General features: G+C 40.1%; 1 protein-coding gene across 6 annotated transcripts in view; it reads right to left on the minus strand.

Annotated features, from left to right (window-relative positions):
* LOC118416567 (glutamate receptor-interacting protein 1-like) overlaps positions 1–26771 on the minus strand; it is a 114467-nt gene that overhangs the window by 63893 nt on the left and 23803 nt on the right. Inside the window, exon 1 of one of the 6 annotated variants that reach the window (XM_035821718.1) lies at positions 18163–18511. The exons of the other annotated variants lie outside the window; for them this stretch is intronic. Within the exon in view, the coding sequence (XP_035677611.1) occupies positions 18163–18193 (31 nt within the window). The 5' untranslated portion in view covers positions 18194–18511. Of the gene's footprint in view, positions 1–18162; positions 18512–26771 lie in introns of those variants that run through there. 6 annotated transcript variants of the gene reach the window in all.

Consider the following 26771-nt stretch of genomic DNA (forward strand, 5'->3'; position numbering starts at 1 on the left):
TCTGAAATATCTGACCAATTACAAAATCATATCCAGCTGCTTGAGTTACTTTTGTATTACTAGTATACAAACAAGTCTTGGATGCAAGCCTTTGTCGGAGTTGAATGACCAATCACTTGCAGTTATGTAAATCTTACAAACACCTGACAAACATCTGCAATTGGTCAGAAGTCCCAGGGGAAGTTAATACAACCTTCTCCTGCTGTGCATTTGTGGTTCGATGAAGGTTAGACAAAAAAATGTATACTATTTGCAACTTTACCGATAAACAACTCACCAAACCCAGACAAAACTAGAGCTTTTAAATGGGGGTATCATCTAAGAGGTACAAGGCTCTGATTTTATCCAGATGCGCTTGGTTACAAAAAGAAAGACACCTGGATACTTAAGTCCTTAAAGTTCAAGTCCAATGATTGATAATTTTCATCATCTGATTTAGATGAATTTTTTGGCTACAGAAAGAATGGGGTCTATACTGTTCTCAAGGTCAAAACTTTATCCAAAATGCTTTTATGATGATTGACAACTGTGATTGTATCAGACAGGGTCTTTGGTTATGTGAAGTATGATTTCATTTTCAAGGCCAAACCAGTCAGGCAGCTTTCAATGGGTACACTGGGACACCAAACATGTATTGGTTATGGCGAAGTTCAATTGCTTTTAGATTTTTGTTACTATTGTGCAATGGCATTCAATACCATGGCATTAAATGCTATAGGATGTGAAATGGATAGCTTGAGCATAGAAGAGGGCATAAGAGTCAGATAGTTCTTGGATTCCAGTTTGATGGCAGATCCACAAAGAAAATGGTGTGATTCAGAACATTCATCATTTCAGCATGTGATGGGAAGCCAGCGGCTGAGGTATCTTATGATGTTTGCCTCAAGCATCAAAACTCTTGGAATAAGGAATACAAGGAATAAAGGAACTCTACACATCAAACACACAAAAAGGTAAAGAAGTCTGTCTCCCATCCTCATAAGCTTGTGATTCACATGTACAAATGTACATGAACCTTTGCCAAGAAGGTTCAGATCTCTTTTCAGTACCGTACATTACATGTGTCTGTGTGTGTGTGTGCGTGTGTGTGTGTTAATGTGTGTATGTGTGTGTGTGTGTATGAGTGTGTGTCTGTGTGTGTCTGTCTATTTGTCTGTCCATCTGTTTGTCTGTCTATCCGTTGGTCTGTCTGTAAACACAAAAACTTGAGAGGGCCTAGAGGGATTGTCTTGATATTTGGTATGTGGATGGGTCTTTGTGAGACCTTGAAATGACTACATTTTGGACCTTCTAGCAGCTTGTTATGGTATTGCAGGCAAACATCTGATTTTGTTATCTTGTTAAACTTGTTCCCACTGGCATCGGGTGCAGGCAAGCCATTGCAAGTAAGCATTAACAACCCAGGGCAATACCCAGGCTAGCCAGAAACATCCATTGCTGGATAGATCTTCATGAGACCTTGAAATGACTAGATTTTGGGCCCTCTAGCGTCCTGTCCAGGTACTGCAGTGGAACTATCGATTTTGTTACTTGCTTCCACTGGCATCAGGTGCGAGCAAGCCATTGCAAGTAAGCAATAACTACCCAGGGCAATACCCGGCTAGCCAGAAACAGCCATAGCTGCCAATCTTCCCCGGGCATCAGGAGGGGTCATCAACCCTAACAGCCACTAAATGGGGGATGAGCACCACAACAATGTAGGGCAATTATTTGCCATGTCATGTCTAACCTTTCATGAGCTAAGTGATGACCCGTCAAATAGCTGATTCCAGGGAAAAGACCCGATGTCAAAAACCCTGAAGAAAACATTTTGAGGATGTTTGGATCTACCACAAGATGTACAACAACTTCAAGTTGAGTAGTTTACACTAAAAACATAAAATTGTGGTCTGTTATGCGGTTAACTGGCTATTGAACAGGGGATGACTGACGTATATGTATGATATGGATCGACGGTTATCTGGACATTTGAAATTCTGTTGACCAGTATCAAAGAAAAAGGCCTGCTGTCAACGATTGTCCGGAAAACATTTTGAGGATGTACATGTGTTTACCACAAGGAGTGACGTACATGTATGATAAGAATTCGGGGTCATCTGATATGAGATCATGTGTGAAATTTTATTTACCAGTATCTGATAGCAGATTGACCAATGCTGTGAAAGATTCTGTTAAGAAAAAATTTCAAGGATGCATTTATAATATAGACAACGATAGCGGGATATCTGATTGGAGATCATAAGTGAAATTGTATTGACCACAAGACTTTGAAATCTCTCAAGGCTAAATAATGACCGATCTAATGTCAGGGAGAACTTCTTTCAAAGATTCTGCAGGCAACATTCGGAAATTCAATTTCTGACGTCAAGGAAAGAAAATGTAAATGATATAAAATTAAAGACGTGCTTATCACATTGAATTATTCACTGATGTGAGGATAAGAGATATCAGAGATCATACGTGAAATCCTATTGACAAAAGTTTTCAGCAACTTCTTACTGACAACCACATCCAAGCTATGATGACTTGAGAATATTGTATATATACACTATTACTTTGCAACTGTTCATTCAATTTTCCACATCAAAAAGTACATGTATTACTTATTTGGGTCTACTGCCCATCCATGCATCAAAATGTATTCCCTATGTTAAAATCTATTCAAGACATCCAGACATTATAAAGGGCGTAATCATATGCAGTCTGTGTGCGTCATGTAGTTCTTAGAATTACACAGTTACATATCCTAAGTTATCCACAGTTCGTGGAAAGACTTATTATCACTATACAATATCTATAGTTTCCTGGAACAGAGGAAATAGCGCACATCCAAACCCATGCATCTTAAAGGTCAGATGCTATCAGTTCTCAGGAAATGAAGTTTGTTCCGAACCTTTTTTTACAACATTCATTCATCAGGTCTCAGAGAAATATCTAGAGTGTTTTCGCCTAAAGTTCAATAGCCAATAGAGCATTGGAGAAAGGCTTACAGGGGACCAATATAGGCTCTGGTCGCAGCCAACCTTGAACCCGAGGGTTCAGAAAGCTTTTAAAACCTCCTTGCCTGAATGAATCTTTGGCTGAAGACAATAACATGGAGTCGTGTGGGAATTGGGGCCTCTGATTGGCAAAGGGTGAGTTATGGCTCCGATACAGACTGATATCATACAGATACAGAATACCTCAAAGACAGAATGAGTGATGATTTAGGAAACAACAAGAGTCTGTAGGACACAAAATCTCTGTGAGGTACGGAGTTTGCAATGTGGGCTTCTGAATCTGTTTGGTAACGGGTGAGTTATGGATACAGGCTGATGTTATAGAATACAACACGGGCATTCCGTATCGCCGAGGTACGGCCCGACCGTGGGAAGGATCGCCCAACGGCTGATTCTTAGGGCGATTCAACCAATGGGAGGGCTGGGACTGAGGGCGATACAGAATACAATGTCACAGTGTTGTATTTTATTCATATCATGCCAATCCAAGAAAAGTCAAGTTTATCGTTAAAAAAAAAGAGAGCAAAAGACCTGACATTAACTGCACATTGTGTCAACAACTTCATTTTGACCAAAAAGGAATGAAACAGCTGTTTGAATTTTTGACAGCGGGGCACTCAAGCAAGTTCGAATCGTTTGAATCAAACTATCATTGTGCCCTGGGTAGTACAGTAAAATACGGACCAGTCAGAAAACCGACATTGAACATGAATATGGACTGAGTAGGATATAAGATACAGATACAGAAAGGGCCATGGTCATCAGTGGCGGTGGCACCGTGGGGGCAGTGGGGGCGGTCGCCCCCACAAAAAATAGGTCGTGGGGGCGTCGCCCCCAGGATAAAATAAGCTGAAACACACAAAATCAAGCTGAAACCCTTGTGTATATTTTCACTAATGGAAATTACATCAAATCTCGCTAGTCTACTGGCAAAATTTGCCTCTGGAAATGCAGGAAATGACGTTTCAGAGGGTCCAGATTTCAAAATTTCAAAGGGCCTCCCTTGCAAGGACTCGCGCCTTCGGCAATGGACATGGTGGGAAGATGATGCCGGAGCTTCGTCCCCCACGACCCTTTCTACTAATAGAAATTTCATTATCAAACTTAGCTTTGTGTACAAGCAAAATGTTCCCCTCAAATGCAGGAAATGGCATTTTAAGTGTCCTGATTTCAAATTTCTCCAGACCTCCCTTGTGACGGCTTGCGTCTTCGGTGCTCACGACGACGTAGTGCAAAATATGTTGGGGCGTGGGTCGTCGCCCTCAAAATCATTTTCTCTACCAAAAGTGTCATTAAATTCAGCTTAATCTGTATGCAAAATTTGTCCCTCAAAATGCAGTAAATGGCGTTTCAGACAGTCTAGATTTCAAAATTTCCCAAAACCTACCTTTCAACGGCTCGTGCCTTCGCCGCTCGAAATGGTAAAAATATGTTGGGGTGTCACCCTCAATAACTAAAGCTAAAACTATGTGTATTTTCTATAGAGATGGCATTGAAGTTAGCTTAGTCTGGCAGCAAAATTTGCCCCTCAGATTGCAGGAAATAGCGTTTCAGAGGGTTTAGATTTGAAATTTTCCGGGGGTGCATGCCCCCGGACCCCCCTAGAAGGGTCACGCCTCCGGCGCGACACCTCGGGCCTTCGGCCCTCGATTTAGTGATATAACAAATTTTCGCCCCCACAACTACAAAATGGTGCCGCCGCCTATGGTCATTACCTCAAAGGCAGAATGAGTGATGATTCATGGAACAACAGGGACACGAACCTCTGTGAAGCAATTATAGAGTTTGCAATGTTGGCTATGGTAATTGGTGTTGCTTTTTACCATGTCCAACTGGCAATAATGATTTCTGTTCCCATTTATGCTCAGGTTGTTGCTTACTAAGCAGTAGCCAAGGCATTGTGGTAAGCCAGAGCCTACTGTGACACAGTGTAGCCTCTGCTTGGAGAGTAGTTAATTGGCCCGAGCTTGTATAAATGGGTTGTGCCGCATGCATGTAACCGCACTATCTCCAAGATGGAGGTGTTGATCTATGATTCTTCCAATACATGGAAATACTGCTACAGCGCTTAAGATCGAAAGGATTCCTCGAGTCTTCAATAACTATGCCAAAATTCAAAGAAATGCATCAAAAGGATCTTGAGTTATAGCTGAAGGAGTTCACTGACCTCCTTGCTACATTTAGATGTAACACGCAAAGTCTAATAGAACTGTTCGGCGGTGAGACTGGGAGAATGAAGATTTGTGATGGAAAGTAAGGGGCTAAATTACACCCAATTTTCCTGTCTGAGTACCATCCTGAGTTAAGTTCATGTCCACTCTTACAGAAGGAACTACAGGTACAGAAATTAACCAAGCACTACATGGCATCCAGACAAGCAATTTTCTGGTAACACTCGCTAAGTGCTCAAATGAAACTGCCCTGAGGCTAACGTATGGACCATGACTGTGTGCTGCATCTTTCATCCATGTACAATACACATAGCAAGGAGTAACAGTCAGTGCCCATGCTTAAAAAATATCAATAGTATCAAAATAAACATCACCCATGTAATGTATACTATAAGATGTTTTTGTGGCTATGCTACACTGATTTGGCTACAGTTTGATAGCAAACTACAACTTTGGCTACAACTTTGACAGCTGGAAAAAATGAATTACTATGAAACCTATTAAAGTGGTCAGGAAGGTTGAGGAAAATTTAATGACTCAACACACAGGACGCGATACAATAGAAATACTTCATTCTCTTTTCTTTAACAACAACAACGTCTTCATCTTTGAAGTTGGAAGACTTATAATGCTCAATGGCATCTGCTTTCGTATATCTTTTTTTCGATTTTGCCGCTATTTTGTACGTTTGACAGTACTAGTGTGGTCATAACTTTAGAGGGGATAGACAGCTGATGTCACCCATATAATCAAGTCAGTGCTGCCTTACCATAAGTTAATTCTGCATCTAAAAGAAGAAGACACAGTTACGCTCAGCCGGACGAATACATCATGTGTGTAACGACCATTGACAGGAAAGCGTCCTGACATGTAATTGCGTTCCGGTTCCTAATGAAGTGTTTCCAATAGGTGTCACAAGTCTTCGTTCAGGTCGGCTGATTGTTATTTCCCCAACTAGAAACATTACCATGAAGGCATAACCTCAGACATTTCCAATTACCAGTTTCTTTTACGGCTTTGGAACGACTTCCAGACAACGACTTTTAACTCTTGTAAAGAGAGGAATTCAATGGTTTTTGCCTGACTTACATTTGTAAGTATGCTTGGGTAAGATATGCCAGCCGCAGCAAAGCTGCAGTGCACAATTAGCTAACAAAATAGAAGTCATTGTTAATCCCCACTCTGACTGAGTCTGAGGTCATCCACTATAGTGTGGGGGTAGGGGGGGGGGGGTGGGGGGTTGTGCGTCTACATTTCACCTTTGATATTTTTTTTTTAGGGGGGGGGGCTCTTTTTTCCTGAAAGTGCACTATTCCCAAAGAGTACTGTTAGAAACAAGACCAGAGCATGTCCAGGTCAAAGATACAAAAATTGAAGTTCTGCTACAGTACCAAGGTCACATAGCAGGGGGGCCCAAAATTGACCTTGAGCTTCATCTTCCCAACCCCTACCCACATATCCCAAAACACAGACACACAAACAGACACGCCAAAAACTATACCTCCATTTTTCATGGAGGTATAAAACAGGTCAAATCAGAAAAAATACAAATGTCCTTCAGGTGCATTATCATGTGCTGTTCTAGGCAAAACTACTTACAAACTTTTCGCACACAACATTCTTTAAGGTTACAACAAGTCGCACACACACGTTCAAAATGTGCTATTCCAGATTGTAATCAATGGGCACTGCATTTGCTGCATCCTGCATGAGTTTCAAGATCAATAGGCTCAAGGAAGGAAGTAGTCCATCTTCTTCTAGAGGCAATTTCACAACTTCCTCCCGACATTAAAGTACATGTACATCTGTCAATACCTGAAGGTAAAGGCCACTACAACATATAGGTGTAGCTCAGGTCCACAGGCTATAAAGCATCAATTTTACACCATTAAGAGTCCATTAACCTATGCCCTTTTATGGACGCCCTGCAGCATCAAACTTTCACTGGTGACCTGTCAACTCATGAGTGCTAAAATGTAAGGTCAACCTTTCCTGGGTAGGTTAGACAATAAAACTTGTCAAAGTCTAAATAATTTCTACTAATACTTTTCACAATGTTGTTAGAATATTAACTATTTAGGAGTAGTTGCCATGTATCCAGTACATATGAGTGTTTTTCATTAACTTCATCATGGAAAACATGATGGACAACTGTATAAAAATTCAGGGTCAAATTGTCCTGAGTGAGACAATTAAACTTACAGCTATCTTTTAATAATTTCCAAGAATGGTTTTACAGTGTTATTCTACTAACAGTTACTATCAAAGACACTGATATAATTGTCATTCTTTTTTTATATAAGGCCTAGGAAAAAAAATGTTGTGTTTCCTGTTTCAGTCATGAAAAAATTAGGGTCGGTAGGTAGGGATTATCTTCTTTTTTTTCTTGTAATTTTTTTTAGGCTGGCCAAAACTCTAGTAATACATATTACAATACAGTCGAACAAAGTAAACTGAAGTGCATGAGGACACTTGTCAAACTTTAATTTTGTGCACAATAGATACATTTATCCTTCATTAGATAGGACAAGCAGTGTTTTTGCTTCAATAGGAAGCAGGCTGAATAAAAATTCTAACTGGAAACTGTGACTCCTCTGCCCACCCCAAAAAAAGTCTAGGGTCGGCAGGTTTTTCTAGGGTAGGTAGGGAAACAGGAAACACAACATTTTTTTCCTAGGCCTAATTAACACACCCAATACATGTCAATATTTTTCCTTAGCCCCATCATGGTAAACTGAACTAAAATTCAGGGTCAAATCCTCCTGTCTAAACAATTTCTGCCGATGGTTTTTACTGTGCCATAAGAATGCTACCTTTAACCACACTGGCACACATCCAGTCCATATTAAGTATTTTTCATGTGCCCCATACTGTGTAAAAACAGTAAAAACTTTTACCTGTGACCTTAGAGCACTACTTAATGCACAGCTAACATCTTTGTCAGACCACAAAACGCCCGGCATAAGTTTCACTGTTGTTAGCAAACTAAGGATAAAGCCCAATCCACCTTACAAAGTTTTCATATGTCCCATAGTAGTATTATAAACTTGCCCTGGTTGCCTGTGAACTTAGACTCTTACAGTGCTAAAATGTCAGGTCAACTTCTGTTCAGTCAGATGATAAAACAAGTATATATCATACCCACTGTAATGGTCTGTACAATGTTGCCAGAATACTAACTAAAGGCTTTGGGGAAAATGTTGTGTTTCCTGTTTCGGTCCTGAACAAATTATGGTCCATAGGTAGGGATTATTTAATTTTTTTTTCTTATAATTTTTTTTCAGGCTGGCCAAATCTCCAGTGCGACATATTAAAATTCAGTTGAACAGACTAAACTGAAATACATGAGGACACTAAGTGTCTTCCAATGTCAAACTTGAATGTTGTGCATAATGGATACATTTATCCTTCATTAATAAGCAGTGTTTTTACTTCAATAGGAGGCTGAATAAAAATTCTAACTGGAAGCTATGTGACTCCATTGCCCACCAAAAAAAGTCTCGAGTCGACAGATTTTTCTAGGGTACATTGTAGGTAGGGAAACAGGAAACACAGCATTTTTTTTCCTAGGCCAACACCCAGTGTTTCGTTATGAGGAAATAAAAACTTTAGAATGTACTTCTTACCTGTGAACCCATAGGAATGAAATAAAAGGTTAACATCTCCTTTATCAGACCATACCGGTAAAACTTGTACGCACAATTTCCGCTAATGGTCTGAACTGCGCTGTTAGAATACAAATGTACAGAAGTAACATAGATGCTAGTATATATACCCAGTACATTCTTACCATGTCTTGTACAAAACCTCATGCCCTAGAGCAATAAATATCTATCATTATACCATGAATAAAAGATACCACCGTATGTATTGCATAACTTCCATGAGGCAATGACGTTCTACACAGCATGTAACCACTACAGACAAATTGCATAATTCCTTTTTTCTTAAAATTAATTTGAACAAAGTACATACATGTAGTTCAGTGACTAGTTTTGGCAATGCAGGTCTAGTCTACATTGCAGAATGTTGACATAAAAAGCAAAAAGGAGCCTTGCTATGCAAGAAGGAATATTATTGCTGTCTACTACACGTACAGAAAGTGACAGGACCATTCAACTAAGTCTTGTTTTGCACCATATATAAAAGATATTAGTCAACGTATTGCATGAGGCAATGACATAGCATTGAACCATTTACATTTACAGACAAATAGTCTAATTTCTTTTTAAATTTGAACAGACAAAGTACTGTGATAGAACAGTGACTAGTTTTGGCAATGTACAAATGTAGGTCAAGTCTACATTGCAGATGTTATCATAAAAAGCAAAAAACAGCCTTGCTATACAAGGAAAAATATTATTGCTGTCTACTACAGTGCATGACAGGACCCTTCAATTGTTTTCTGAAATAATACATGTGTATGTATACTCTTATAATACCATGTCCTCTTTACCCAAGGTCTAAACTGATCTGGTTTCAGTCTCTATGGAAAATTTTGGGTGGCACAGAAATGTGAAACTGTAATACAGTAGTATGCAGTTAACCTTTCTCCAGGTCAATCCCATATTTGTTACCTTCGTTTTTCAAATAAAATTCATACAAGTGGTAAATTCCAGCTACAAACAATCTGAAAGAGTCACGTAAACCTCCTTCAACATATTTTCTAAAATAATATTGAATATGTTTCTATATAATGCAATGTCCTCTTTCAAGTCTTTCCTCAAAGATGGCAACTTGCTGTCTTTTACAAATGGCTTGAGCTGGTTCAATCTATTATGGGATGAAACTAAAAGGTATTTAAGAGCTCATATTTTCACATCATCTCTATATTTGTAGCTTTCATATTTCTTCTCAAATTCACATGAAGCTAATAAGAGACTTGTAAATTGCTCCATCACTTGTGAAAATGGAACAAAATGATTAGATATGGAGCCATAAAGGTCACTTCTAAGTTGTTTATTGCCTTCATAATGTTCCAGCTAATTTAGACACAACATTAAATTCTAGCCATTACCAAGACAAGGCTGACAATTTGTATATTCTACTTGTGTCGGCAGAACAAAGTGATTCGAAACAGTGTCAAAAGAAGGACCCCTTTCAGTGCCTCACAGGATAATTATTATGCGCCAACACACTGTTGACAAACCCCCCATGCACGGCCAAACCACATGGGTTATATCATCCTTGGTGCAAATCACCTCCGAAAAGAGCTGCCTTTACTAGCCGTGACCGATCCGTTGAAACTTTCAGCAGGAAACGCTCCATTTGTACATGAGGGGCGAGCCTGACTAAAACAGACAGGGTCAAACGCAGGGGCCACTGCAAACGTACCCACCAAGGAGTAATACGTTAGACCTCTCCCCACCGTTTGGAAATGAGCTGTGTTTTTCAAACCACCTACCGCCACTAATCAATACTCAGATGTGGTTGTATAGCTGTTCAATTTTACGCTAGGTGGACACGGCTTCTAATGACCGTTCCTCAAACGCAACTGAAAAATAACAATATGGACACACAGCTTGCATCACGTAGATTTACCTAGGAAATGTTTTACACTTCCACCATTTCTGGCCTGTAGACCCAAGAGGACATGCAGGACTTCCTGGTATCTCTTACCATTAACAAATCTCCCAGCGGTCTTTAACTTTCTGCCTGTAACTATTTTTCACTACAATCTAATGACTTATGGATCGCTACCACCGCAAGCGCATTGATCGGGTAAAGACAGTGCAAGGGGAAATACTGCTGTGAGTTTTCAGAGTCATAACAAATAAAGATGTTAAATAATAGTCAATTTATCAACATCATGCATAGTCGATAAGTAATCCTTGAATACTTTCATTATTTCTTGAGTTATAGAAATGTAATTGTTGTCAACCCTGCCATATGAATGCCTGTAAGAATGAATACATTTGTGTGCTTGACAGTGTGTTATTCTTAAAGCTCAATTAGCTTACTTTTTCTCCTAACAGATATTAAATGACCACATACATGTTTGTACATGTACTGTATAAACTATAACTTCATTACATTACACTCAAGCCCTGAGGCTTTGTGAAAAATGAGTAAACATCTGATAGATGATTTGATTAACTCTGAAAACAAATTCAGAAACAACAGGGAAAATTTACACAGGTAATAAAATTTGCAAGTTTACCTGGATTCCTAGCCATAACAAAGGATCAAGAAGATAAAACGTGAACACAACATAATTCTTTTTAATACTTACTACAACTTACAAGCAAAGACTGCCAAGGGTGTGTACAATGTATCTGGTATATCTTTGTTATTCTGACAGGCAGCACTGGTATTGTTTGTGTTTCTTCTTCTGCGTTGGGTTATTTTTCTAACCTTGTGAGTTACCCCTAGCTCCCTGCTCTCTTTTATCACACAGCTGACATGATCTAGCTGGCAGATGGAAACACCAGGCTGTGTTCCACTTCTAGAACAATGCGTCACTTCAAATATTCCTTTCAGTTTCAAAACTGTTTGAACTGTTCTGTGCAGTTCATACGCTGCACAACAGCGGCCAACCTACGCGTACCCCAAATAAAATGTACATTGTAAGGCCCAGCCCTAATATTGATGTTGGCCAGCCTTGTAGAGACGGCCGGCAATCAACCGAAGACAGCTCGATGTAGCCTGGGTGCCATCCTAGTGCAAATGCACCAGAGCACAAGTAATGCTTGCCAATGTGTGTATACGGTATATCTTCTTAGACTCTGCGCTCCCAACTATGTAACACTAGTTCACCTATATCCGTGGGGTAACCTATATCCATGGCTTTTAAAAACGGGATATCTATGGGTTTATGAAGCCGACGGACAACTTGGTTTTGAACTGTAACATTTTCAAAATATTGCAGTTTGAAACTACCGTCCATCGACTCAACATCCCTTAATACCCTGTCTTTGAAAACAACGAATATAGGTTGCCCCACGGAAAAGGTGAACCAACGTTAAGTAATTGGGAGGTAAACCAAAATAGGATGCCATCCTGGATGTCATAAGAGGAAATTTGTAAATGTGTGGACCATTTCCTGTTACCATCACTACTGTTGTGCCCAAAAAGGCGGAACTATGGTATCCGAGCATAGGCAATTTCATCCGGCCTTATCGGTTGGTTGAAGAGATCTCTTAGCAGGCTATCAATCAAAAACTCTTCCATCCATATTTTTCAACATGTCAGTCCCTTAATAAATTTACTGGTTTGAATAAACAGGTGTGTAAATAAACAACATGAAGATACTGTTTGTTTACATAGTTGCCATGGTTATATATGGCACCACCACATGCATTCCGAACCTTTCAAACACGTCAAGATCAGAGTTCGGAGGTCAGCTCCATTGATTCATCACAAGAGCACAACCTTGGCTATGGTGTCTACCAGACACAGCATGGGTGCGCGCACATCTGGGTATGGTTGGTTGGTGAAGAGGTATTTTGATAATTCTGTTTGATCAGAACATGGCGCAACCTCCTGTGAATTAATTAGGTTTGGGGCAGGTTGAAAATGGGGGTGGAAGGGTCTTTGATTGCAAGTAATTGGATATAGCCAACTAAGGCAACACCAATTGTTCTACTTGGTTGATTGTGTGAAATAGCGAAAAACACATCTTGGTTGATCGTGTAAAATAGCGAAAACACATCTCATACATATACTGTAAAATATGCATTTAAGTTCCCAGGATTTAATTTCGTGGTGGCGGAGAAAAGGACTTTTCGCAATGGTTTTAAATTTGCGGTAGTACCATACACTGTAATCTCTTACTGCCATGGAAAAATGTACGCGGTGGTTTTAAATTCGTGGTAAAACGGCCACCGCGAAAACCGAGAACATTAAACCACCGCGAAAGTTTTTACAGCATTTACAGTAACTCTATGAATACTTTCATTGGGTTGGTGAGTCACTGAATAATAAGATTCTTTGTATACAAGTACACATGTAGAAACCAGTGCTTTATTGCACAAACATTTCAGTAACTGTTTGTCACCTTCCTCAGGGCAATTCTGACTGATTCACATTGTACTGCAGCATAGGTGTCGCTGCTTACAGATGTGGCTCCAAACGTAAAGTATTTACATATATATAACAGGGTTCTAGCCAGGATCTTATTTTAGCGTAGTGGGAATAGCATGGTAGCGAAGTGACCAATCAGGAGATTGGTGTGGAAGGGGGGTCTTGGCCCCTCCACGGTGAGATTTTGATAGTGTTGAGTTTAAAGTTGGTATTCTGTTAACATCACAGTCAGTTTTGAATGGCATATCATCATTTTTCATTGTTTAGATATTGATTAGACATTGTTGAACAAGTAAATGATAGCAAAGCACCACTACACTAGGTAAAAATGAGCGTAGTGGTCACAAATTTTAGCGTAGTGGCCCACTACGCTAAAATGCACTAGCTAGAACCCTGATTTATATATATATATACATGTATGTAGATATAGATAGTTAATTGAATATTTACAATGCAGTTCCGTAAACATCCTATGATAGTAAACATTTGAAATTTATGTTTGGGATCACATCTTTAAGTAGTCTGTGTAATGCAAACTCCGCTGTCCAGGCCTCTAACTTGCCCCTCCCTTCTAGGGGTCCGGCGGATGTTGGGTGGGCTGCTATAAGTGAGATTTAATCAGGCTAATCTTTAAGCAGCGACACCTATGCTACAGTGCAATGTAAACTAGCAAGAATTGCGCTGAGGAAGGTGACAGACAGTCACCAAAACATCAGTTCAGTTGGTTAAGAATCTTGTTCTTGCAAATTATAAAATTGCAAATTACTTAACGTATGTTCATTCCAGCCTTGGTGACACATTTCTTTTGACTCTAGTCCTTTTTCCCAAACCATCATCTTGAATGTTTTTTATTAAAATGGAAAATTTCAAACCAAGTAATGCCATTGAGACAGCCAGTACATTTGTACATGTATTTTCTATCCCCATTAAATCAAAGTAATCACCTGTTCATTCATCCTGTGTACAGCTGCTCCTATGACCTGAATTTCTCAGTTAATCTTTGTTTGAGGTTTCTTCAATTTTCACACAATGAACTACAAATGTGCTCTTAGAAACTATCATTATAAATAACTAGAAAGGCCGACATTTGCTTGAGAGCAAATACAGCATATTTCAGCCATCTCCATCATGCAACAATAGGCCTTGAGGTCGTTGACCCCTTTGGCCATTGGAAAATGACAAAAAAAATCCCAAATATATCATTGTAAAGTGGTCCATGCCAAAAATTATACATGGGTCATTTGAATAGATATCTAGAGCACCCCTTTACCAATTTACGGGTCATTGGGTTGTAAATCAAGGGAACAGGAGCCATAAAATCGCAAAATTAAGCATTTTGTTGTACAGTATGGGAAAACTTTTATTGAATTTATGTGCACATAATTGAAGGGCACTTTTATACCAAATTTCAGATCATTTGGTTGCAAAACGAGGCTACAGGAGCCAAAAATGTCCTTTTTTGGTAAAAAAATGGCAAAAAATCGCAAAATTAAGCATTTTGTTGTACAGTATGGGAAAACTTTTATTGAATTTATGTGCACATAATTGAAGGGCACTTTTATACCAAATTTCAGATCATTTGGTTGCAAAACGAGGCTACAGGAGCCAAAAATGTCCTTTTTTGGTAAAAAAATGGCAAAAAATCGCAAATTAAGCAATTTGTTGTACCGTAAGCCAAAACTGTTATTGAATCTAGGTGAGCATATGATCAAGGCACCTCTGTACCAAATTTCATGTCATTCGGCTGTAATACCAGGGTACAGGAGCCCGAAATATACATAAAAATTGACAAAAACCTCAATAAAATCATTTTAAAGGCAGATATGAAAAAAATGAAAAAAACACCTGGGGGTATTGGCTTACTCTACCTTTGTGCCAAATTTCAAGTCAATCGGTCAAAAAATGGCGGAGTTGATTCGATTTGAAGATTTGACAGGAGAAAGAAAGAAAGAAAGAAACATTACGAATACAATATATTTCACCATACCTATGGTATGGCTGAAATATAATAAGAAGGCCTTTCTACAATGTATGTAACGTCCTTAGAAACTATCAATCATTTTCAAGACTAAAAGTAGCACAGGCTTTTCAGTTAACAATCTAGTAGCCTCCAATATGACATGTACATAGTATAAATATAATACAAATATGCTTTTAGAAATATTATCTGCCACTCTGAGAAGAAGGAAAAAGGCTATTCAGCACATGACAACATACAACTTTGTACACACGGTATATGCTATAACAAAACCTCAAATTTCTTCGAGAATGGTTGCATACTACTAGTATATGCCAGCTCCATCTTTTGTGAATGACTGACAGCTGTAACAACACATTTAGCTGGCAAGTCCACTTTAGTTTAGAAAGGCTATGTAAGGGGTCACAACAAATTACAGTATACAAAAATGTATCTCAGGACAGTAGACTAGAGATGCTATTCTTCCAAGAAGCATTTTTTTTTCAATAATATACTCAAGAAATAACATATTTGATTTTGTGTTACATTTCTAACATGTAGAAAGAAAACAAAAGTGTCTTTTGTACCCCGGTTGAGATCATTACTGAGTAGTTCTAATCACCTTTAACCAGGACATGACAATGAAAATAAACTTCACGTCTTCAGCGCTTGAAAAGAACAAAGACCACAGTCTGGCAAACTTCCCACCACACATTCAGAGGCCACATAAATGTTATTCTAGATCTCTGTTTCAGTACTCAGATAAGTCGGCATGTGTCCATTGTGCCCATAACCTGGAAGCCAGACTGTATTAGTCAGGGGGGCCAAGGAGAAGTTTCCTTTAGAGCATGCAGGCCATGGATCCAAATAGCTGGCTGGTACAGACCCTGGCTTCCAGATTATTCTGCCCACACACATACCAAAAATGTTCATAAATATCTGCTAAACAAGATTCCACCAGCGGATGGGCTACTGCGGGCTGTCTCCAGGACCTGTGGACTGAAATTTGCTTTTAGGGATAGAAAAAAATTCACCCCATCCATCCAGCATATCCAAATTTCATGAGGTAAAATTGAGGAAAATGTAACCCAGAGTCCAGCCTTGTTTTGCTTTTAGTCCCTCCCCAAAGGTACCCTTCCGCCAGCAGAAGGCTAAAAGTACAACAACTTGAACAAGGCTAGACTGAAGCCTTCAAGGCTAAGGAAATTGTTCTTTCCTAAATTTAAAATGAGAGTTAACAACGAAAATTAACAACATAAGCTCAGAAGTCCGCTCCCAAACAAATGAGTGGGACGGAAAAATATTAAAACCTTGATATAGCCTAGTTGCTACAACTTCCAGTCCCTTCTTTTGGCAGCTGACTTCTTACTTGACTCCTCAGAGGTCAAGAAGTCGACCTAAGGTCTGCGGTCTCCAGCCAAGATAGACTCCTTTAGCTATCCTTCCAGCATGGTAAAGACAAGTGTAGACACATGCTGGATAAATGTATGGCCCAGGGGGTTTTGGACACCCTCTTACCCTTCCCTGCTGTGAGGTGGCCGGTATACTTTCATGTACCCTGAACATTTCTGCAGGCACATATCGATTCTGCCACTTCTAAAAGGTCCTCCTTTAGAACTTCTCCTCAGCTTGGAGGGATATTGTTTGGAAACACAAGGTTTAATGCTTCAAAAGATGTAGTGAAACGTAGTGAACACAGAGTGTAGTGAACAGAATACGCAATGAGCAATACATGTATCTCCAGAATGATACAAAAAAAATCATTTCATCACCTTCCTCTTTGTGCCGAAGAGGGTGGCTTAGCAGTCCTTACGATAGGGTACCATACGAATTACCAAAACAAGTCATATTTCAGTCAAACATTGGGCCTTTCTCTCTTGCATTGCTTTGAAAGAAAATGACCCACATCGTATCAATTTATCTATCGGGTTAGAACCCTCAAAGACTTTACATCCAGATAAAAACAATCTTGTAAAGGAAAATTAGAGGATACACAGAGCAGATTGCATAATGTCCTGATCAAATCGTATCAAAGGCCGTTAAGCTACAATCTCCTCAAATCAATTGATTATGGGCTGCGCCTAAAACGTCTACTATTAAGGGTAATCCTTCAGCTGGATCCAATCAGATTGTACACATGGCATGGGGGTAATCTTCTGATCTTTCATGCCTCAGATCAAATGGACCTCCTGCTACAATCCCCATCATAACCCTATCCTCTCTCAATTATTCCATTTTCTTCAGGTATTACTGTTTTATTATTACCATCGGGGTGGCTTAATCTTCTGATCCTTCATCATACCTTTAGATCAATGGACCTCCTGCTACAATCATAATCATTACTTTATCCCCTCTCTATTGTTTTGTTTTGTGTGGGTATTACTGTTTTACTAGCATTGCCACAGGGGAGGCTAGATTACAATTCATCTTTGTCAGAATCATAGCCCCTCGTTATCCATTGACTTAATCAAATACAATGAAACATGCAAATTTTTCATATTGATTTCCTGATATTAATCTTATAAATCTGTTTGTTTGGACAGTAATTCACACCAGATAAGGACATCAACACTCCCTTACATCAATACAAATATAGATATACAAATTACTCCCATATATTAGACCTTTCAGTACCTTCTATATCTAAGAAGGAGAACTAGATACAATTGTGTAATGCCGAAATGCAGCTGCTGGATACAGTAGAACAATTCAAGATGTTTATGAGAGGTCTGGGGTTTAAAGCAGGCTTCAACGTACGGTTTTGCGATAATTCCCGATCAATCTATAAATAGTTTTTATCTTGTTGACGCAAACTGTATCAGCAGGAAGCTACAATGAAAGCGAACATGACATGGTCAGTAAACTAAATGTATGCCATCACCTCTTCCTGGCAAGCCTGTGTAAACCTCTCCAAGCCTAACTTTACATCGGGACAAAACACCACATCAGCAATTTCAAAACAGCACAAACTCTCTGAAAGACAAAGGTGGGGAAAATAAATGGAAGAACTTACCAAAATGTTTCTTTGGTATGCAGGCAAACATGCTTGTCCCCTCCTAGGTACATAAATGGAACCACTTGCAGGCTAGACGGTGTGACCACCCACCCATGCGCTTTGCTAGATGGGACGGCTCATTCTCACCAAGGAGACATGAATGTACTATCAATGCCTTTTCCTCTCTCTCTCACACAGACTAGTCAACCTCCGCAAATCTCCGGTTCAGAGGAGGCAATCCTTCAGCCGGCGGGCTCACGGACAGTGCGGTCTCTCATCCAACTTGATTACAAGAGCGACCATAATTAATGAGTATGTATAACATCAGGCATCTATATCACTATTCATTGGAGGAGGCATTTCCGGTTACAGGGGTACAGGGGGTTTTACTGGCAGCTACATACATCATCCCCTCACCACTCAGGACATAAACAGGTGACTGACTGCCTTCTTTTCTTTTATTTCCATCACAAACGGCTTTATCAGAGGAGCGGAGTTAAATAATGGTGTGCGACTTGATCACCGAAAGTCGTTGGTAATGGCATTATAGATGTTCTCTTGATTAGGTAAATGCTTCACCCGAACTGTCAGTGTGGTTAAAATCTCCCATTTGGACTCTCCCAACTGCCGGTAGCCTTTGAAGTGAGAGGGGGAGACCTCATTGGTGGCCTAGGGAAGAGCCCCTGGGGCCACACGTATCATATTACACCCAACCATAACCTCTATTTTGTTATCTTACCCCTAAATTCATCAGGCCCTGTTGCTAGTAGCCCCTGCCAGGGGATTTCTATCCAAACCAGAGGCGGCGGCACCATTTTTTAGTTGTGGGGGCGAAAATTTCTCATATCACTAAATCGAGGGCCGAAGGCCCGAGGCGTCGCGCCGGAGGCGCGACCCTTCTAGGGGGGTCCGGGGGCATGCACCCCCGGAAAAATTTCAAATCTAAACCCTCTGAAACGCTATTTCCTGTATTTTGAGGGGCAAATTTTGCTGCCAGACTAAGCTAACTTCAATGACATTTCTATCAAAAATACACATAGTTTTAGCTTTAGTTATTCAGGGCGACACCCCCAACATATTTTCACCATCTCGAGCGGCGAAGGTACGAGCCGTTGCAAAGTAGGTTCTGGAAATTTTTGAAATCTAGACCCTCTGAAACGCCATTTCCTGTATTTTGAGGGACAAATTTTACAGACAGACTAAGCTGAATTCAATTAAACTTCTAGTAGAGAAAAATTTTTGAGGGCGACGACCCACGCACCAACATATTTTGCACTACGTCGTCGTGAGCCCCGAAGACGCAAGCCGCCGCAAGGGAGTTTTGAAGAAATTTTTAAATCAGGACACTTTGAATGCCATTTCCTGCATTTGAGGGGAACATTTTGCTTATAAACAAAGCTAAGTTTGATAATGAAATTTCTGCTAGAAAAAGGTCGTGGGGGACGACGCTCCGGTAGCATTTTCCCACCATGTCCAGTGCCGACGGCGCGAATCCTCACAAGGGAGGTCCTTTGAAATTTTGAAATCTGGACCCTCTGAAACGTCATTTCCTGCATTTTCAGGGCCAAATTTTGCCAGTAGACTAGCGAGATTTGATGAAATTTCCATTAGTGAAAATATACACAAGGGCTACAGCTTGAGTTTGAGTGTTTCAGCTTATTTTATCGTGGGGGCGTCGCCCCCACGACCTATTTTTTGTGGGGGCGGCCGCCCCCACTGCCCCCATGGTGCCGCCGCCACTGCAAACTGTCCCTGTCAGTCCACTGTGATAACAAAGGCCTTTCATGTGTGGTCTGGGGTGCATCAGCTCACACTGCATGTTCATGTTTGTTGGGAACACTGTTGCCTCTCACTCTCTTAGCAAACATCCCTCCAGCCTCAACCCCAGGAAAACCTTTGACATCTGTGGGTTTCCTGGGGAAGATTGGAAAGCTCCAAAAGCATGTGGCCTACAGGCAGGGAGTATGGACAGACCAAATCAGTTCCCTGGTTCACATATAGTTCGACAAAAAATTAGGGTACATTCCCATCAAATGTGTAACTCAAAATCTACACTTTTACTTCTACTAACTTGACAAATGAAATTGAATGGCAATGCATTGCATAAAAGCGGCCAAAAAGTGGGAACATAGACACATATAAAATAGACATTTAGATTAACAATCGAAACGAGCACAGATTTCTCAGGAAAATAGATAAATATACACAGGAAAATTCCATCAGATTCTGAACTGATATCTATCTCAGTTATATTACAAAATTGACCGAATTACGATTATAATAGCACAAACTCACATTCTGGTAAAAATATGAGTTTTCACAAATTATGCTAATTCTAGGACCACAATTCGAAGCACACATACATGATTTATTCCTGCCTAATGACCAGGAAGCCAAGGTCATTCCGACAGGTTGTCCCCTGAGTAGTGGTAGACTAGACTGGAAACTGATAAACCAAGTCAACTACTCCACTGAACAAGGCAAGCTTCCTTCCCCCCCTTAGATCAGCTTTCAGTTTAGTCTGCTCAACAGGATACAACCTATCCTTGTGGCCTTCACCCAAACTGTGACAAATACTTCAGTACAAGAATATCGACACACCGAAGATTAATGAGCTTTAGATCTAAGAGAAGGATGGCGTCATAACGGTTAAGTTATCTATAAGATGTGTAATAATGGGTTACATCAATCTTTCTTTTTCTATCTCCAGTAAGCTTCTCTTGTGGACGGGAGGAATTGACGGAATGACTTTGGACAATTGGATAGCAGCTATTCATTACATTGTGAAGTACGGATTCTGGAACGCAAGAGGGGAATGCACTGTGAGTACTAGATATGTTTATACATGCATGATGGGTATAACAGCGGTAGTCGTGATAAAGTACGCTTCAGCTCGGACTTGTAATACAATTACTCATGTAATACAGACGTGTTCACTCTGCTTTGTGGTATTTCCTTCGGAGGTTTTGCCTGGAACAATGGCAGCATACATGTGTGTACCTTGCCAGTCGTAGTCACAAATCACGACCAGATCCTAATGGAGAGTTTACTTGAGACTTTGTCCCTCTGGCGCAGAGCTCGGAAGCTGCAATTCTCGACCTTGCGTAGTCTCACTCAAAGCCGGCTTATCGTACCCAAACTCATGAATTCTATAGAATTCTACATCATCGTGATGTATCCGGCATGTACCATATTCCCCAGCATGAAGCCCCTCGGAGGCTACGTGTACGTGTACTTGCATGGCAGGAAAAGAGGGCCCTTTTTTCATCCAAACCTGCAAGACACTTCTAATCAGAGTTCTAGCCAGCGTTCGTCCTTCCATCCTTTTATGGAATTTTGCTGCTGGGGACGGACAAAAATTTTGCCTACTTTGTCCTCTGTGACAGACAAAAAGCGGCATGTAATGATATTAAAAAGGATAAATTTTGCAAAGATCACCAGAAATTCAGCACAGATGCCACTGAACCGAGCTTCATGTGAGTCTACTCTACCAGCAAAATTTGTCCCTCAAAGTGTAGAAAATGGTGTTTCAGGGGTCTATATTTCAAAATTTTCCCAGATTGTTGCGCTTGGATTTTGACAGGATTTCCATTCAACATCCTGGGGACGGAAAAAAAATGAAGGCTGGCTAGAACACTGCCTCTAATACTAGACTGTAGCTAGCAGAATCCGTCATACTCCAATTGTCTGCAGAGTTCGATCTCATACTTCCAACTTTCAACTTCGTAGTTCAAGGCCAACTATGAACCATACGATGATGTATTATGTATGTAATTTACCATGTATCTCCAAGGTCCATCTTCCAAGATGGAAAATCCATCCCCAAATGTCGCGGGTAATAATAATTACACCCCAAACCCAGTTTGTGATTAGCATAACATATAATTCGTAATACGATCCGAAACCGTTGCCTTTTAACCCAATCCCCAAATCTCGTATAAGTCATAATCATCTCAGTAAACATGATTACGAGTGAGTGATTCTCCATCTGGGACGATAATCTCTCTATCTATGGCTTAATTGATGGATCTATCTTGTAGTGGCCTAGTCTGGCCATAACTGCCTTATCATAAGGATGGTTTATTGAGTCCGCTGCGCCGTAGACTTTGACAGACCAGGGCGATACACCGCTGGCGTCTTCTCTACGGACAAGGGGATGACTGCGGAGATAAGTCTTATACAATAATCCATCTCTTCTAAAGCCTTGTACATGTAGGTGAAGGACCTTAGAAAATATACTGCAAAATTCATTTTAAGTTCAACGTTGTGGCAAGGTAAAAATTTAGAGTTTACGGTTTACATCACAAGTTTGTGGCTAATTGTAGAAAGACCATGGAAGACAGAGCATATGTTTGAGGTGCAGTATAATGAAACATAGCCTGGGTACCATCCGGATAGTAGTTCGCTCCTATGTTCGCTTCTGCTATCCGTCTGGAGACGTGCGCATTCAAACCTTTTGGTGGTAACGTCAGTTAATAAGCAAAGTAAGGAATGAGTTCTAGAGCACTCGTTCGATGACAACAGCCCAGCGCCTGCATGCGCAAGGGGACGCAGGACTTTTCCGGTGTTGGAACACCTGTTCGAATGAGCGTTTGAACCCATTCCATAATTCGCTCATGAGTAGTGGCCAATCAGCGCGTGCTTCCACTTTTTGTGCGATTCCAAACGTTCCCAGACGGAAACACAGAGAAGCGACTGTATATAGTGTACAATAAATGTCAGAGCTAGAAGCGACTGTTTATAGTATATAATGAACGCCGGAGCGAACTACTTTCCGGATGGTACCCAGGCTAAATGAAACAGCCATGAAGTTAAAAAAACACTGCAAAAAATTTCAAAATCTACAGTACATAAGAGCTTTTTAGAATCCTATGCTAAAATTTCAAAATCTACAGTATGCAAAAAATCTACAATATGTAAATCCTTTTCTAGGAACAAAAGATGTACACATGACATGAAATGAAAACACTGCAAAAATGTAGAAATCTACAGTAAGCAAGAGCTCTTTAGAATTCCATGTACACACATTGGTAGAACAGACTAATCTTTCTAACTGCCATATTGGATTAGGCATGTCCAACGAACAGATGCGACAAGCCGGTAACGCCGGCTATACCTGACATTATAAATTTTAGAGTATTCCCCCTGGCAAAGGCTCTACAGGATGCTTCTTGAATTGAATTCACTCATATCGTCATTCCCACACACTCACGGGTAGGTATCGGGGCTCAAAATTCCACCTACATACAGTATGCAGGAACTGTAAATGCAGAAACTTTCACTGTCCATGGTTTTATGTTTGTGTTTTGCGGTGCCCGCTTCACAGCGAACTCAAAACCGCTGTGAACATTTTCCTTCTGTCTTCAGCTCGAGCTACATTGTACCCATGGCACCTCATTCTCGCTTCCTTTTTCCGCTACCGCGAAATTAAATCCCCGCGAACGTTAATGCATTACACAGTACTGTACAATGTAAGTGCACATAAAAGTACATGCAGGTTGTGCTGGTTTTCTATTTCTCATGTGAATCCACTCTGCAAGCAGAGGTTAGGCTCCAGCTGTTTTTTTTTAATGTTTTTTTAAAGTCGTTTTACCAGGCTTTCTATTTTGTATTGTATCTTGCTGTGTCAAAAACTAACAAGCAAGATACAATACAAAATAGAAAGTCCAATAAAAACGACTAAAAAAAAACAGCCGGAGTCTAACCTCTGCTTGGAGAGTAATGTCTATCCACACCAAACCTGCACTGGTCCATAGTGTTGGATATAGGAGTTTATACAAAGTTTTGTTTTGCTGTACTGATTATACCATCTCTAGGCAAAACAAACAATTAAAATATATTCTAATATCCAGGAAAATGCATTTCGAGTGCCTATGAATTTGACGACTTTCATAAGATATGCTCAGACACGTAACGAGTTCCTAAAAGCTATCGCCAAAGCCAGCCTTACTGTGACGTTTTTACTGTCAAAGATTTACAAGTTTCAGTGAATACAAAAATACCTCATTCAAAATTCATTTAGCTACGAACTTAAGGATCACAATCTTCCACTTTATAGTTTACTCAAAGACAGCTTGCTGCTTATCTCTGAAATTAATGCAGAGATTATGAATTTAAGACCTCACACATCTGAGACCAGTACAATAGGATATTCCCATGATAAACGACTCATAGGAGAGGGTCACTTCATAAATCCAAGATACATGAAACCGAACAATGGCGAGAATATAACAGCCTTTCAAGTAACGGTCTTCGGTACATGTAATGTGTGGCCAGACACTAGAGGACAAGGCCTTTGGTATAATTAGCATTCCACATGCTTGTCCAGTCTGTACGCTGATTTACACATCTGACCTGACTTCTACAGTAAAGCCTACACCTCCCCTAGGCCTACATCTGATAGCTTTTATCCATGTATAAATATACATTGCCTGGTTGTACCACAAAATGTCAAGTACAGCGTAGCCAAAAGGCACCAGCATAAATTTTCCTTCCAGCATACAAATCCCTGCTTGTGGTATAATCTACAGTCTACAAGTGGGTTCGTCACCTTTTAGAGTACTTTCTTTAATACTTCATAATGTGATTCGGGAAGGCCATATGGAGAGATCTAATCTTTTCCTGCAGCTCTTAACTTTCAGAGTGCACAAAGTCAGGGTTATAACCTTCATTCCTGTAGTTACATGTATGTCATACAGAAAGCACAGGTACACAAGTTACTCAGAACTCATTGAAAAAGTTTCCAACCCCCCCCTGAAAAGTTTTCCAATGGAATGATCCTAGGGAATTGTGGGAAGACACATAGATATACTGCCTCCATCCCTTAAATATTTACAGACAGTTTAGCTTTGGGCAAGTCATCTTCTAAATGCGAAAGTGCAGTAAATTGGGTCTGTTGAGTTCTGGCATCCATCACAAGTGACTTCAAATAACGCAAGGGTTTGAAATAAGACACAACAAAGAGTGTGAAAGCTACGCCACATCGTTCCCACAGTGAGTTGGAGCGTGATGCTACATTTTTGAACAAGAAAGAAATAAACAGCTTTTGATCTGACAGTATTTCTTAACATTTTCTCACCGCATGATAAAGCTTGCTATGCTACTTGATACACTGGCAAAGCTGACCGGAAACTCTATGACCGCGAGGTAGTACCAGAAAAATTTCACATCTTTCATCATTGATATATCAGATCACTATCCCTTCTGGTACCTGCATATTAAACAAGGCAATCAGAGATAGCAGACTTCAACCCTTCACCCAGAAGGCTTTGCTACCCTTCCAGTTCAACAAACATAAATAAACAGCAATGATGACCTATAGCAATCTTAAGATTTTGAAGGCAAGGAAAAGTACTATCTTATGTTGAACTTAAAGCATGACTATTTAAGATACCAGATCGAATTCAACAATCACATACTGTAAATGCATCTAAGTTTGCTGGGATTCAATTTTGCAGTAGGGAGAAAATGGAGTGTTTGCAATGTTTTGAGTTCGCAATAATGCTAAAGTCAGTAATGGATTGGTGCTTTTACTGTGAGCCACCTGCTAACAACCCAGGGCAAGGGTGGTTCTTCTTTCTCTTCTTCTTATGACATCAGACAGTCAGAAAAGTAACGCCTCTGGTAAACACGTCCTCCTGCCTCGAAGTTAAACATATCCAATCAGTCGTTAGTTGTAACGACTCCCATTCTCAGCTGTGCCGCAATTTGCTTCTGCTTTCTCCTTAAGGGCATACTATTCCTCCCTTTCCTCAGTTGACCCCGTTCTCGTGCAGTCGTTCCATCGACCAAGTAGTTGGAACATTTCTTGTGTCTAGACTCTAGACGGTTTGTCTCAATGATATTGGCAACATAGGTCCCAGTCAGGTTGATGTTATTGTTACAAATTGCAAAGGGATTTCCAGCCAAAATTTGTTAGCCACCTCCTTGTAAAAGAATAGCCATCAATCAATAAGACAATCAATAAATTGTGTTGTTTTTTAGGCAAGGGTGCTACAGACCGATAGAACAGTCAACAACAACGCTGCAGACATTCCTACAATAGCCGCAAATAGCGACAGCGCCTCCTTGCTGTTGACTTAAGTACTGCAACTGCACAATCCAAGATACTCTGTGCCTAACCTCTTGTACATGCAACTAAACTCTGCCTACATTTTTGCCTAACTGCACAACTAATAAAATCATGCTATTAGCTGCCTAAATTGTCTGATACCCAGCAATGAAATGGAACAGCCCAGTGGGACTTACAGTCTTATGGGATAATCGTAACCAATGTGTAGAGTTATTGCTCTTGCACACCAGTGGATTTAGCGCTGGTCTTTTACTTGGGCTGTCATATCGATTTCACAGAAATTTTACTGGATAGCTACGGAATATGGCCGCATTGGACTGTAAACATAAAAATATTATAGATTGAGGTGACATTTATCGAGCTACAAAGGTATGATAGCAATAGAAAAGACTTTAAAAAAGAACGATTCTCACTACGGTATTCTTGCGTACGGTATGATACTATGATTATATTTTTTCGTATTCATAGTTGTTTTGTATCTGCACTTTTGTATAGAAACAAAAGTCATGGTTACGTAGCTGCATTATCTGATTTACCTACAATCCTTATATGGTAC

This window comes from Branchiostoma floridae, chromosome 5 (assembly GCF_000003815.2).
Source record: "Branchiostoma floridae strain S238N-H82 chromosome 5, Bfl_VNyyK, whole genome shotgun sequence".
NCBI lineage: Eukaryota > Metazoa > Chordata > Leptocardii > Amphioxiformes > Branchiostomatidae > Branchiostoma > Branchiostoma floridae.